Source organism: Eleginops maclovinus, chromosome 6, assembly GCF_036324505.1.
Source record: "Eleginops maclovinus isolate JMC-PN-2008 ecotype Puerto Natales chromosome 6, JC_Emac_rtc_rv5, whole genome shotgun sequence".
NCBI lineage: Eukaryota > Metazoa > Chordata > Actinopteri > Perciformes > Eleginopidae > Eleginops > Eleginops maclovinus.
The window spans coordinates 17,881,692-17,897,534 of NC_086354.1; the positions used below are offsets into that span (position 1 = coordinate 17,881,692).

General features: G+C 38.4%; 2 protein-coding genes across 4 annotated transcripts in view; one reads left to right on the forward strand and one right to left on the reverse strand.

Annotated features, from left to right (window-relative positions):
* Positions 1 to 11,783, forward strand: part of b4galt2 (UDP-Gal:betaGlcNAc beta 1,4- galactosyltransferase, polypeptide 2) — a 125,995-nt gene extending 114,212 nt beyond the window's left edge. Inside the window, exons 7-8 of the mRNA XM_063886315.1 lie at positions 160 to 264; positions 7,712 to 11,783. Coding sequence (XP_063742385.1) covers positions 160 to 264; positions 7,712 to 7,862 — 256 coding nt within the window. The 3' untranslated portion in view covers positions 7,863 to 11,783. The remainder of the gene's footprint in view (positions 1 to 159; positions 265 to 7,711) is intronic.
* Positions 11,784 to 12,230: 447 nt separating this feature from the next.
* Positions 12,231 to 15,660, reverse strand: zgc:113531 (uncharacterized protein LOC541359 homolog). 3 transcript variants are annotated; one of them, XM_063886318.1, is made up of 4 exons: positions 15,559 to 15,660; positions 15,089 to 15,428; positions 14,344 to 14,473; positions 12,231 to 13,701 (listed from the first exon to the last, which is right to left on the reverse strand). In XM_063886318.1, exons 2-4 carry the CDS (start codon positions 15,413 to 15,415, stop codon positions 13,511 to 13,513), a joined length of 648 nt encoding a protein of 215 aa, XP_063742388.1. In that variant the 5' UTR covers positions 15,416 to 15,428; positions 15,559 to 15,660; the 3' UTR covers positions 12,231 to 13,510. The 3 variants fall into 3 exon arrangements, with proteins under 3 accessions (XP_063742388.1, XP_063742387.1, XP_063742386.1); XM_063886317.1 differs by having other exon boundaries at positions 15,526 to 15,641; XM_063886316.1 differs by having other exon boundaries at positions 15,089 to 15,624.
* Between the last annotated feature and the right edge of the window lie 183 nt (positions 15,661 to 15,843).

Sequence of the window (15,843 nt, forward strand, 5' to 3'; positions counted from 1 at the left end):
ATAATTAGTTTCATACCTACTTAACTTCATCATGAAACATAAAGGTGGTATCCCTCTCCACTTCCTTTCTGACTATATTTCTCGTCCCTCTTGTTGTCTCTGTAATTGTACCCATTTCCCTGTTTCCCTTAACAGATGTTGTATCTGTGTGTGTTGCAGGATCACTCTGAATGGGATGAAGGTGTCCAGGCCAGACGTTCGCATCGGCCGCTACAGAATGATTAAACACGAGAGAGACAAACACAACGAGCCGAACCCACAGAGGTACTGCATCATTGTCCAAACTCTTTCTGGGGCCTCACATTTAGATCGATCATGCTGCTTTTGTCTCAAAGCTACGTTCAGATGTTTCTTTCCAAATTTTTCATCGCCATTTGAGAGAATTATGATTATGTTGCACTGCAAAGGCCACACTATCAATAACATGCATGTATAATTACAGATAGCTAGATACATATGCTGAAACATGAGCAACACAAGCAATATATGACCAGATATAAAACCAGTTTATAATTATTTCTTGGTTCTTTGTCAACGTTATCTGCTTCTATTCTATCCAATGTTGCCAAAATGACATGTTAAATACATTTTTAACCTTTAGGATGATTATATGAGAAGCCTTCCCCTTTATCTAGCAAAACCATATTCAACGCTCACTTTGTGTACATGAACAGTTCACACCTGAGAGCCACGTAATGTTAGTCTATCACTCCTGCTGTTATTCACTGAGCAGCTCCTCATAGAAAACTGCACACTTAATAACAATAGAGTATAATATACAATACAAATGATCATGCTAAGGGCAGAGGGATTTCAAAATGTATCAAATTTTCCTAAATGTATTCAGTATTTTATTCAGGATTTGTCTAGTAGTAGATACTGAATTTTTTATGAATAAATCCCCCACCCCCTAAAAAAACATTCAATGTTAGCTTCCTCCCTGAATATATATTAACCACAAAGATAAACTAATTCCATCACTGCTGCTGCTATTGAATCAAACAAGAAACATGTAAATTAGAGCATAAAGCTCAAATAAAGCGATTAAACTGAAACTATAAGTCAGGTATTGTTTATATTTGATGAGTTTCAGATCGCCCTGCAGGATCCAACAGAAAAATGTTTCCTGTGAAGGATGAAAACTTCACTCATAGTCAGATGCTAAAACATTAATGCATGAAGCTTTTTAAATGCATGAAGACATGAACATGTTAAATAAATAAAATACACATGCATTTTAAAGATGCCATTGTAATTGTGTTATATTCACAGCGTTTATAAAAATCCTGCTAAAATGCACGATTCATAAATATCATCAACACTAGGCTGCGTCTGCTGCAATGCCATTAGATGGTGGCTGCAGATAAAGAGTGGGCTTTAATATGTAAGAAGTTTCAGATGACTGAGCAAAATGTAAATAAAACCGGTAGTCCAAGGGACACAGCTCGGCCTTTCCGCCACTAAAAGATTGGTCGAGATGAGAAAAGGAATTGCAAAAATGACAAAACTATGTTCAATAAACCAAAAATGGCTTTTCACTGATACAGCCCAGAGGCTTTAATGTCGTCCTTTTGGCTACACGCATTTAAATGGCTTTTTGAACAAACGTGAACAAATTCTTCCCTTATAAATTTGTTATTTTATGGTTTGATGAATGAGATGCAATATGCAGAGATGAGCCCTTCTAGACACATTAATCACCAGGAGTATAGCACCTCACATTAAGCTGCTTAAATGTGGATTATCACTGTTTATTCTCCTCTAAGAGCCCAGTTTGCATGCCTGGATGGACCAGGCAACGATACCTCTCAACAGAGAAATCGATATCTGCTCCAGCTGGGGCAGAATGAAGATATAGTGATCTGTTCCCTCCTTCAATATTGTTTTAGTTTGATCTCAGGTGACGTTATTATATCACAGCAGTTTGAACGTCAGGATTCATAGTTGAGTTCAAGTGTTGCTGCTACTCCTAAATTGGTTTATAAGAAGATTGAAAATGAGTCATGTGTGATAAAGCAGTGTCAGCCAAACAAACTATGACATTTCTTATTTAGATTTTGCTTACAACTGCTAAAGACATGTTGTTTGAATCTCTCATATATAATTATGTACTGTATAATATGTTTTATGGAACACTTCACAAAGTCTAGTTGACGGAAGTGTGAGAAATGTATTACCAACTATTTCTATTTTGGAAACCCTATTGAAACCATTATTTTATTTAGAAACTAAAACGCTTTGGTCTCAATTTACCAAATTAATCATATCATAATTAAAGGCTTAGCATAACTTTGTTTATTGCACTTTATTTTCTTTATACCAGCTCTCTATGAACACTTGTAAAGGCACTTTTATTTTGTACAAAGTCAGTGTAATTAATGTCAGAGTTGACTCTTAAAAGACATTGTTCAGCCATAAAATTAAGGTTTCGAGTTGGTCCCTGACATTATAATTACTGATGTAAAAATGTAAAGCTTTAATAGTAACGGATTCTGTAAGAAACAGCCAGCGACTTTTTTATCTCAAAAGATGATGAAAACTAAGTGTTTAGTTGATCACAAGCAGAGAAGTGTCGCTCACATCCTGGCCTGACATGCTTACCTTTTACTGACTCCACTTGGAAGTTATCACTTTTAGTTTTCCCTTTGCTATGCTAACAGATAAAATACCCAACATTACACTAGTGTATGAGGAAGAACAATTAGCTACTGAGTATTTAAAAATATGGCTGGAAATAAAATCAGTTGAGTAGTTTGAAACTAAAGAGCCCTGCTCACCTCCTGGTCTTACATTTATAAACCTTTATTGACCTTTCAGCGATTTTCAAATGCCTACTTACTTGGTCAAATCACCTGCAGTGTGCCCTTTTCCATGCTAACCAATAAAGATAAAACCCTCTTATGCAGGTGCCAGAGGAGTGAAAATTAGCCAGAAAATGTGTTTACCTGCACAAAGCTCCTGCTGAAACAAAAGATACGTCAGACATCCATCTAAAAGTGGTTAAACTTTAAAATGAATCTATAGTCTACCGTTCAATGGCAGCAATAACTCGTAAATGTGTCTCAAATAACCAGGCCTGCGTAATATGTCATCCATCATTGTTTTGTGTGTGTGTTGGAGAGAGAGATAGGAGCCAGCTATGTTTGGACTTCTTTATTTTCCTGCTTCAAAAATCAATTAATCCGCTACTAGACTGAAACCAAGTGCTTGTTTGTCTGCGTGATGCGTGTTTTCCTCTCTTGTCGCTCTGCACTCCCTCTTTTTTTGTGCATTAGACCTCCTAAAATAAAAGGTGGCACCAAGAGGGACACTATTTATTTGAAGCTGATCCATTATTCATAACAGTATTAAGAGGTCAGAAAATAGCTGCCTATTAGTCAATTCAAACTCCTTTTCAAAAGATGCCCTTTCGGACACTCATTACAGTATCTATGAAATGTTGGTTTAAAGGATTCTTTTTTAAATAAGTGGTATTTTGACTTCTGAGCATGGCGGCTCAGAATAATCGGGGGGTTGTGAGGAAGATCGGCTGCATTGTGGCTCTAATAAGGCGGTGTGGATGGAGGAAAGAAGAATTGTCACCCCTCTGTTATCATTTCATTTAGCACTTTTTAAAATCCTGAGGAAAGTTTAACATTTCTGTCACTAGAAGTTTTGTAGGGCTTTTTCATTTCTCTGCAGGACATCGTCTTAGATCATTTGATATTTTGTGTGATTGAAAACAGGGGGAACATTAGGTAAAGTTGTCAGTCATCTAGGTAGCCCACATTCTCTGATAAGTTAGTAAGGTATCATATTTTGCTTTGAGCTTTACGCTCGCATGTGAATGCTAGTATAAACACAATTATTATGCTAACATGCTGATCAGGCGTGTTGTCATTGTTGCTGAGAGCACTAAACATTACAGCTGAGGGGAATGAAGTATCAGGCACATTGAAATTTTGACCTGATGATGATGCTAAGGGAAAATGTGATTGGATCTCAGAAATATGAATAATTCAACCTGAGGTGGACATAGATGTCAGTGCCAAATGTCATGTCAACAGGATGATCAACTGACATTGCCATGCAGAATTGTGGCACTAGCAGGGCAAAACAAAAAGACAGATCCTCATTTTAAAGTTGGTGGCTACTATAAACTAAAGTAGGATTAAGAAAGGATGTTAAGATATCTCCCAGAGTCTTTTTGAAGAATACAAATGCAGATTTCCAATAACAATAATGTCTCACTCCCTTCCCTGAGGAAATCCAGATACTTTACAGGTCTGAGCTTTACCAGCACAACATACACACAACCACACGCACATATATATGTATATTTAAATACACATTTTGTCAAAATGCACACACTCTCACACAGGAGTCCATTCTCAAAGCACTCTCTTGTTGAGAGGCTGGTTAGGCATAGCAATGAGATATTGGGACAGCAGAAGTAAGAAAGAGGCACATTCATCACCAGCCACGGGTATCAGTTTTTGCACACACACACACACACACACACACACACACACACACACACACACACACACACACACACACACACACACACACAGACAGACAGACAGACAGACAGACAGACAGACAGACAGACAGACAGACAGACAGACAGACAGACAGACAGACAGACAGACAGACAGACAGACAGACAGACAGACAGACAGACAGACAGACAGACAGACAGACAGACAGACAGACAGACAGACAGACAGACAGACAGACAGACAGACAGACAGACAGACAGACAGACAGACAGACAGACAGACAGACAGACAGACAGACAGACAGACAGACAGACAGACAGACAGACAGACAGACAGACAGACACACACACACACACACACATACAAACACATTTTGTCTGGGAAACGACAGTTCATGCATTGCAAATGAATTGGTCGCTCAGTAACTTTGAGTTCAATATTCTATTCATATGTTATCATCCTGGGACAGTGCAGATACAGGGTCTCTGTGTGTGTCTGGCTTCTGTAATATTGTATTTACCACGAACATCCCTTAAAGTTTACCATTTTGTTCAAAATCCATTAAAGGAATAGTTTAATGTTTTGGGTAATACTGTTATCTGATAGCTAGCTTTACTGTAATTAGGAAGTAACACAAGAAGCCAGTTAGCTTAGCTTAGGATAAAGACAGGAAATACAGTAGGTGGCTAGCGCTGGTTTGGTTACAAAGTCCACTTTCAGGCACATCTAAAGTGCATCAATTAACTTGTTATATATAATTTCAGCTCTTAAAGACGCTTTGTCGGTAGGTCAGGTATGTAAACACAACTGGCAAGCAGGGGTTGGTGCACAAACAGTGGTCTACCTATCATTGCACGTATTCTGAACTGTGATTGACTTAAAGATGATCTTAGGACACATTTTATTGGGAATTGATTTTTGAAAATGACCCTTGTTTCTCATAATTCATGAGCTGTCTTCTTCATTATCATGATATATGCTGAACAGAGGTGTCAGTATTCCTTCTCTGAGTGATAGACCTCAGACGAATTTCAAACTTAGAGGATAAAAAACTAAAAACAGAGCCAGTCCAGCTGTTTCCCCTATCTGTTTGCTAAGTTAAACTAAACAGCTGCTCATGGTAGCAAAATGACATACAGATGTGATTATCGATCTTCGTATCTCTGAAGGACATTACACATTTCGGGAGGACACTCTTATTCTCCATAAATGTGTCCTCCCAAATGTGTAATTATTCCTTTGAGACATAATTCTACAACAAGGTCAGGTGGGCCAGCTCAGAATATGCTACACCCGACCAGAAAAACAGTTAAAAATAGCTGGCATGACGAGCTGTCGTTGAGAACTTAAACCAGATTTGTTTTCCTGTGAGACCCTCGGTGGAATTGAAATAGAGCTTTACTTAGCCCAGTTAGCGCTCAGTCTGAAAATCAGGCTAATGAATATGTAGGGAGGACTGTCTTTGTCTCGCCCTCTAACTCTCTAAAATGAAAGTAAGATAAATGAGAACAATAGGTTTGAAACGATAGTAGCCTACAGATTGAGTAGATGCATTTTATATCCTCTTTAGGCCATAGGGATTATTTTACAGTTGATAATCTCCACTTTCTGATAGATTCATCCAAAGATTTCTCTTTTCTCATTCTTTTTAGTTTTAATACCAGTATATCTGCTCCCTCCATCTGTCACTCTCTTTCTCAAAGATAAGTGTATCTCTCTATCTGTCCTCCATTTTTCTCCCGCTGCCATCTAGCCTTTATTTTGAGTGAAACCACCTTCTTCTCCTCCTCTCATTCCTTTCCTTTACTTGCACCCTTTCTCTTAAACTAATTCCCTTTTGCCTTTCTCAAAGAACTGCCAAACTTTAGATCACATTATTCTATTTGTTTTTGATGGCAATATATCGTCCAAGGGGAAGATGCTTGACAACATTTTTTCCTGCCACCATTCATGCCAATAAAGCTCATTTTGATTGGATTTGCAAGAGACGGAGGGGAAAGTGATGCAGAGGGAGGAGGGAGATCTTCACTAGTGGGTTCTGACAAGGCTCTGTTGACTCAGTGGTCCATGTCGGACTGAAGTGTCAACTGCAGTTGTTAGTCCAGCCATAATCGTTAGGAAAAAGCATTTTGTTAGCAACAGTCACGGCTGTCATTTAAAGAGTCAATGTGCGAGGCGGGGCGCTTGCACACATCAGCTTTCTCTGTTCACACACACACAAAAAGTGGCATTTTAAAGACGTGAGTGTTGTAAACATGCTGTTAGATGCCTGCACTCTGTGGCTTTGTTTCCATCATGACTGGCTCCAAAAACAGATAATACGCGGGTGACAGGAGAGTTAGTGTTGTAAATCTGTTTTAATGTCAGAGGTTGCAGCATGAGCCGAAACAGAGCAGCAGGGTGTAACTGTATGACACACTGTGCATTATTTTCTCATCTTGTATACTAAAATCAAAGCAGAATGTAATGTAAGAGCAGGTTCTGATTTAACTGCTGAATCACACCCAATGGAAAAAAGATATTCAAGATATTCAAACAAACCGAGGCGAATGTGATGGATGATTCTGTTCACTGAGTCACTCTGCAGCTCTATAGCACCACCTCTTGGTCAAGAGCTACATAGTAAACAAAACTGCATGTGTACTTCAATTAAAAACAACCGGAGAGAACAGTTTCGTCTCTGCTTTCAATTTATTGAACTGCTCGAATTATCTGGAAGTAGAAAAATACTTTAATCAGTTCAAAAATGATGTGGATGATGAGAATTCATGTAGAGACTACTGTCACCTTTCCTTTAACTTCCTTTAAGTATCCACATTATACAAGTGTTGGGTTGTGTTTATTGTCTTGTGACCTTAGGATGTACTATTGTTAATGATTGTGAACAGATGTGATCTATTTCCATGGTTCCTGACCTGGAGATTATTAGGTATTTGCAAATAGATTTGGGAGGTTTTCTAAAAAAACAAATATTAATGCAGCAAATAATAAGCTTTTTTTCTCTTTAACATTTGCATTTTTCTTCATTTTTGTTAGACTGTTATGCAACAGGAGACACAGATTTGCAGTAGACAATGTTTTGTTTTGAGGGATCATAAACCAAAAATATCCCATTGTTACTGCTGGGATATCTGTACTGTTTTTAATCACATCTTCCTGCTTGTTTCCCTATTTTTATCTTTTTTTCACCTCTCTCTTCCTTTTCCCTCTCTTTGTCTCCCATCCTTCAGGTTTAATAAAATCCAGAACACCAAGAACACGATGAAGAAGGACGGGATCAGCACTCTGACCTACAGACTGCTTCAGTTCAAGAGGTACGCTCTGTACACAAATATCTCTGTGGAGATCGGCAAACCACCGCCCCGGCCTATTAAGGGCTAGAAAGCGCCAGACGAAAGGCGAGGATGTGGACACACATTGACAGGATGGAAAAAGATGAGCAGAAGAGGAAGAAATCAGGAGATCGCATATCCTAGACATCTGGAAAGACGCAGGAGTAAAATGAGGGGAAAAGTCCCAAGCACATGATGATCTCTTTCTCCCTCTTTACTAGTTTTTTTTTTGTAATTTGAGCTTGCCATTTCTGTAACAAGGACGCAGGCTATTTCCAACTTTTTTAAGCAGCCACTGGCTTCACACCTCCTACCTTTACCAATCAGTGACTTCAGGATTGAACAAGTGTGCAGCAAGCCTTGAATATCACTGGCCCACCAAAGGTTGGCTTCAAACTTGGAAGCTGATACTTGGAGTCTTTCAATTACCAATCTTTTGGAATCTGGAGGTCGTCCAGTGGCATATCGACAGAGGATATTGCGTTTTTTCTTGGGAGTTAAGAGATGAGACAATAACGTCACTTGAAACTTTGGAAACTGTTTTGAAATATTCAACCTCATCGATTGGAATTTCTTGGAATATTTGACCAAGTTCATATAAGCTGAAGGGAAATGTTTTTTTCATGGATACAAAGACAGAAACGAGACGTGATATTTGCTGGAACAGAAATGAAATACCAGGATAATGAACACGGTGGACAAAAAACCTTAAAAACATGTTCAAGCTTTCACGGTGATAGTCTAGAGAATGGGGATTTCCATCAGAGGCAAACTGTAACATTAACACGATGCAGTGATGCTCTTTAGACTTGTATATGAAAGATTGCCTATCAAAGAAATTGTCTGGCTCTCATCTTTGCAAATGATGGTAAGAGATGATTTATTATTAACATCTTTGTCAGGGAGTTTTGATCTAATTACTTCATCAAATCCTCCGATATCAATTAATGAATGTGTATTGTGCCTGCATCTCCTGTGCTGGGACACGCTGATAAAACATGTTCGTCAGCAGCAACAAACTCCTGAGAACTCTCTTTTTGTTCTCTTTTTTTATATACATATATATATAAACAAAAACTTTGGAAGCAGAAACTGAACTTTTGAAGTAACTCATGTGCTGGATGCAATGACGTGGAACTACCTTGGGAATGCATTAGAAATAAAATCAAGGAACCGAAGACAAGGCGGATATACACTGACATCTCAGTCGTGATTTTAACCCCATGTGGCACAAATTAGAGATTGGGTTTCTGAAAGCTTTGTTTGTTTTCCTTTCACTCCCCTAAAAAAAATAGAGATTTATTTTAGTAATCTGGGCTTTAAATGTACATTTGTGTTACTTACATTTTGAGTTTCATTAATTCTCTTCCAAGATACTTATTATAAGTAGAAATATGCAGTTTTCATTCGAAAAATCTGACATTTACCACCTTCTCTGGACATATGTGAGGCAGCAAGGGGTTAAAATGAACTGTCGGATTAGTAATGGCTCATGTTTTACAGGAACACGTTTTTTTAATATATTTAATCATCACAATTTGTTCACTCCATTTTCTATCTCTGCTATCTTTTTCTTTAAATCTTTAAGAAAAAGATGATCATATCCGGAGAGAGGAAATTATAAGGTGATAGTGTTTTGCTGGTGGAAAATAGTGAATTTTTAGACAGTAATGAGAAGTCATGGCTTGAGCAGTTTGACTGACATCTCTATTGCTGCTTCAGATTTTATCATGACCAGCTGTCAGCTCTGTATTTAAATCTTTCTCACTTTTTCATTAATGATAGCTACATTTTTTAATTGTTAAACTTTTTTTTTGTAAAAAATCAACAAACAAAATCTTAGATCATGACTTCCTACGTCCGCTTTATTGAAGCCTTTGACCGTTTCATGCTTTGTACATCACTCTTCTTCCCTTGTTTTATTTTTCCTTGTCTCTACTGTTGACGCCTAAATACCAAACTGATGCCTTCAGAAGAGAACGATACTAAAGGGGCAGGGACGGTTATTCTTTCATTTAAAAGTTATGAATTGGGTTTAAAATCAATCGAGGAAGATAAATGTTTCGAGATGGGTAACACAGAAATCAAACCATATTTTTTTCAGCTTTGTACATTTTAAAATATTTTCACCCATCTTCAAAATATGTTAAACAGGCCGAAGATTCTGAAATGCAGTACCTGTTTAACAAAGTATCATTCATGACAAATTGGGGCTTTTATTTTGGTAAAAATTATGTAAAGTATAGCCTACCCCTTTGGCCACCCTCGGGGCAATAATAACGATCCCAGCTGTTTGGCGCTCTGTTATCATCGTCAAAAGCCTGTTGGACGGTTTGATTACTCCTCTCTCTGCCTCTCACTCCCAAATATGCATTCACACGGTCTTCCCTTTTTTTCTTTGCATTATCTCGCCTTTCATTGCCTTTTCTTTCTTACTCTGCCAGTCCAGGCTGTGTGTGTCAATGGCACTTTGTTGTGCTTTGTGGTGGGCCCACTTCAGGCACAGCTGTGTCTCACAAGAGTGCTGCTTCTTTCAATAGCTATCGACAGAGCCTCTCTTTGTGTCTCTGAATCTGTGCCACTTACTGTCTGCATCTTTATTTTTCTATCTCACTACACTTCCCTGATTTGTGAATCCTTCGGTTTCCCCCCTTTGGTCATTCTCTTCTGCACTTTATCTCACTCTCCTTTTCCATTTCACCTCCAATAATAATCTCCTGGTGATGTTAATTGTCCTCAGTGGGCAGACTACCTGTTACGAAGTCAATGAAATATCTTCTCTATACTGTTTACAGCTTAACCAGTGCAATATTACATATTTGTTCACATCCACCACATATCCTGCTTCAAAATCCTTTTATCAAGTGGTATGTGAGGTGACAACACTTTTTGAAAAGGTGAGTTCTAATGCAGTCATGCTTTTTTAGCTCCTATTCATCTGATGTATTTGAAATCTCTAGTGATTACTCTAGTGAGTTTAGTGTTTTACTTCCATAAACATCAGAATTAGAGCAGCATACGCCGAGATGCCCTGACTTTTAGTTTCTAGTATGTATGTATGTATTTAAGTCATGGCTTAAAAGTACCTATGTTACATCCACATTCAAAACAAACAAAAACTACAGTTTACGCTGTTAAGTCTTAAGCCTTTGAATTTCTGGTTAAAGTAAAGAGACATTTCCAAAATTTGAAGTTATGCTTCAAAATGGGGCAAAATACTTTTGTAATCAACAGCTCCTTCCACCTCGCAGCTCTATCAGACTATCACTTCCTGCTAAATGCCCACTTTCATTACCTACACCCACAGCTCATTAAGTTTCGGTCAATAAAGAAAATCATGTCCAAAGCCAAAAAAGATGTAATCCTGATGACCTGATTCCTTTTTACTTTTAAAAGCTCCATGCACAGCAGAAATGATAGTGCAAATTGAACTTTAAAATTAAGATGAATTCCCTTTCATTAAGACAATTTGAAAAATCACTGGCAACTCTTAATAAGGTCAGTTACATAAAGAAGGTACACGCTGAGGAGTGATGGGTATTAAAAAAAAATGGATAACAAGAGAGGCCCCATTGTGTATTACACAGAAACACGGGATATAGATATAAAAGATCAGCAGCCGAAATGTCAGCAAAAAAAGTATTTGGAACATCTCATTCACTTGAGAATAGAAACCACCGTGAGGAGCGCTTGATGTTTCTTAATAGACTCTTGACTTTTGAAGCCGTTCTATTGTCAAGCTCACCTCAGGTGGTTGGTATATTCGCAACACTTTTCTTCAAATACTTTTTTTGCTGCAGCAAGCAGACGAGACTTCAAGGCCTCTGGGCGTTTTTAAAAATTTACTGTATCTCTAGCTATGTTTTTTTTGTACATTGAATGTTAAAATGTTATATCTTATATAGAATGCATTACGTCATATCAAACCTACTTTTTCTATACAATCAATAAATCTGATGGTTAAAGATTACCTCACGGCGATGTCACTTGATTGTTTTTCTCCCCAGGTTACTGGAAACGTCATAATAAGTCTGTTTTCACCTGGATCTGATGTTATCCGAGAGCCTTGTTATGTAATATCGACACTTTTTGGCAACCCTATTTCCTGTTTTCATGACAACTCAGATTTGTGTTGTTTCTGTGTGGTCCCGGTGACTGAGATTACACTCCGCTTTTCTCGTGTAGTCTTTAATTTTCTCTTTTTTCTTCTGTCTGTCATGGCAACCTCCCATTCGTATAAACAAATCTTTATTGCTTCAAAGTTAAGCTCTCTTTCTTTCACGTTCTACCCTTTTATGGTTTTGCAGCGAGCTCTGGAAACAAACTGTCAGCAGAAAATGTCTGCAGGGAAATCAAGATGCTGCCCCCTCAAAACTACCAGAGCCAAACTCATTCAAATAAAGTAAAAAGACACAACTCACAGAGTAAGAGATGTTTAATGGACGTGGAAAGGTGTTTTGATTTGGAATACTTTACAAGATGCCAGTGAATATTATCGGCATACAACACTACATGATGTGTGGGTGTGATTCCTTATTTGTTCCCTTTTATTACAGGCAGTAAATTAAAACTCAAAAAAAGAGTTAAATGTGGGGTTGAGTGGTTTCAATCTTCTCGTCTCACTCAGAAACACAAAGCGAGAAATATTTCACAAAAGTCAATCTTTTCCGTTAACCTTGAGTCTTTCTGATTATTTGGTGATATTCACTCATTTGGATTTGAATACCAATCTCCTCAGGGAAATATAAATGTAGAAAGGATGTATTCATTCACAAAGTCTCATGAAGATTTAAAAGGTGTTCATGGGGAGTCTTCTACTCTAAAATATGTTATTCAAAGCTCCAATGTTGCACATAAACATATAACAAGACAGGTTTATTTTTGGTTTTCATTCAAAAGTCCCTCATGATTAAAGTGGCTAGATACTGAAAAACAGTGGGAATATCTGCTGCATATAAAACAATTCAGATATTTTTCCTATAAAGGTAAATGACAACTGTACATTTTGACGAGTGGAAATATCAAAATGTTGTTTCTATAAGAGGCCACATATTTGTTCTAGTCGATAATTAATAAAGCAGATATTTAAAGATGTTTTTTCTACAGTACTTGCAAAAAAAACATTGCTTGTGCCTCTAAACTACAGTACAGTCACATGTTAGACCATAGTCGCATGCGTTATATTTCAGTCAGCCTGAAAATTGATCTGCAGAACTGATACAACAGTTATAAATTGTGAATTGCTTTGCTGAGCCATTTCTTAGTCTAAATTGCATCACAGCTGCATACATTCGGCTGGAGCATCAACCGTGACATGTCAATTAACATTTTCTATCATCAAATAATCTCATTGGCTTTGTATCGGACGGAGTATGTCAGAATTAAAAAAATAACTTGATAAAAGCATATTCACCCATCTACTCATAGACTTTTTGAAGAAACCATGGTCAGGCAGACAAAATAAAAAAACTGTAAGTATCTGAGTCATATTTCAAGAGTCAATTTCTTTCTTATTTGGTTTACTTTTTGAAAACCAGATTTGTTTAATTATGGGTTTTGTTTGTGAATACAGATGTTCCAGTAAGCTCAGTTATTTTTTGAAGTTGCTGATTATCCCTTTACAGCTGCAAAGGAGCATGTTCTTAGAGATTGAAGGTGATCAGCGTTGGGGATTGTATATTCTGCTGGCCGAGTTAATCAGTTTTTGTTGACGGATGGTTGTTCAGGCGTACAGTTTTTGACGCGGGAACAGCTGGCGAGACGGTTTCCCTCCCAGTAGCCGGCATCCTGGCCAACGTGACAGCGGCACTTGGTGCAGGAGTCGACCCAGATGGGCTCTCCTGCAGGAATCACCTGGCGGCGTGATGCATCCACATAGCAGTTAGGACCTACAGGGAGATGAACAGCAGAGGTATGTAACTGCAGCAAGAAGATATTGAGATGCACAATCAAACCCACTCCCATGCAAATTATCAAATGGTGTTAGCTACATTCGACAGAGATCAAATTCTTTATTGTTTACTTTTTGTCTGCAAAGGGCATACATGTGTTTTTGGTTTGCATGTGCAAAACTGCTCTATAAAGGGCACATTAAAAAAATCACATCCATACAGGATATTTTACAATTGAAACTACATTAATATAAGCACCACATACTCCATGGGGAGGTCTGAATCAAGGTTAAATAAATAGATATAAAATTAGACGTGCTGTCCAGAAAACTGCGTCTAAAAGTAGCTGGACTTACTGATTAAGATACTTTACTTTCAAACATTTTAGATGTTTTTCTTTGAACAGGGGACTCAGGGACTGCTTTTGTCCTGAGGGCAGTATTAATAAGGAATGGCTAAGGTCATCTTAGATGTTGCCACTTTATCGTTGAACTGCTTTGCCATGGTGATAAAACAGTGGGATTTGTTCATACAATAGAGAAGATAAATCTCCTGTGGCATCTCTGAGAGGCCCTCTGTGCTTTACTGTTTATTCCTAAACCTACTTTCTACTTGTTTTAATGCTATTTTTGAATTTACCGTCTTTGCATTCAGGGCAACATTTCCCAGGCTGGTAATCGGGGTTGACACATGGTGGAGGGGCACAATCTGCAACTAAACAGCGGGCGATACCATCACTGTCACAGGTGCACTGCTCACATTCTGATGGCTGGGAAAACATATACACATACACACAAACAATGAGAATCAGCATTGATCCTTTGTACAACCTGAATCTCTCACCAATCCCTTTTCATGCCATCTCAAAAAGGGGGCGCTATTTACCTTCAATTTCAGACTAGGCTCAAGTTACATACCAACATACCAGACAGTAATTATTGGATCAGAGTTCTGCAAGGAAATACCCTTAAAAATATATAATTTGGCTTGTATACTTATGATTATAACTTGCAAGCTTGTAAAATCAGACTCATTGTTAAAATATGCGTATGCATAGTTACACATGATGCAGAACAGGCTGATACCTGCATAAAAAAGACCTGACGTTTACACATAAACAGTGCTGCTCACCTTTTGTTTATGCCATACATGTTTGATAGGGTGTTTAGGGCTAAACGCTTACATTTGTATTTATAACTGACTTTCAAGAAGGGTATTTACAACTTGTATTCAAGTTATGTAGATATAAGAAAAGACATTTGACTAACCTTAAACATGTAAAGCCCAAGATGGACAAGATTATAAATGGGTACATGCTTTCCCTTTTCTGGAAGCCATCACTGGCCAATCCTATCTTTGCAAGTTACAAAGCTTACAGGCTTACCTGGAAGTTCTGCCCCAGTTCGTACACCACTCCGCGGTACTCACACCCAATCTTCTCGCACCTGGGGCAGCAATCGGTTGGGTAGTGGCTGACATGGATGCACGCAGCCGGGAGAGAGGTGCACTCAGTACGGGAACATGCAGAGCCCTCACTTGTGCATTCACATTGGGTGCAGTGATCAGATTCCAGAAAGAACCATTCCCCTACGAAGTATATGCTCCCGTTGGCCTCGCAGGTGCTTTCATGCTGTCCCGCGACTGAGAATCCAAAACCGGCCTGTGCCCAAAGCAGTAGTACCAAAACGACAGTGCGTATTCTTCGCTCCATGGGAAGGCGCTTACTGAAAACCATGATGAATTGTATGATTAAAAATTAACAAAAAACATCCACTGTAGTCCAGCTGGGATTTGGAATAGAGATTGTGAGATTTGTTTTACATTGTTACTGGACGCAAAAGTCCTTGGCGTTACCTCAGTCCTCCGCTGAGGCTGAGCAGACCTCTGGAGAGAGCCCGGAAGGGGGTGGAGGTTGGGAGGCATAAAGAGGGAAAGTTTTATATTCACTGCCTCTCTGAGAGTTCACATGCCAGTCTCAGCTGAAGTCTGTCCCTCCCCCAATTTAACATCTTGAAGAATATTAGTGGCGAGTCAGACTTTTACGAGACCCGAGGGGGTTAGTGTGTTCACTATGGGCAATGGGCATACGTTTAACAAAGCATAGAACTCGGTATTTATAGAACATGCATTACACTGCCA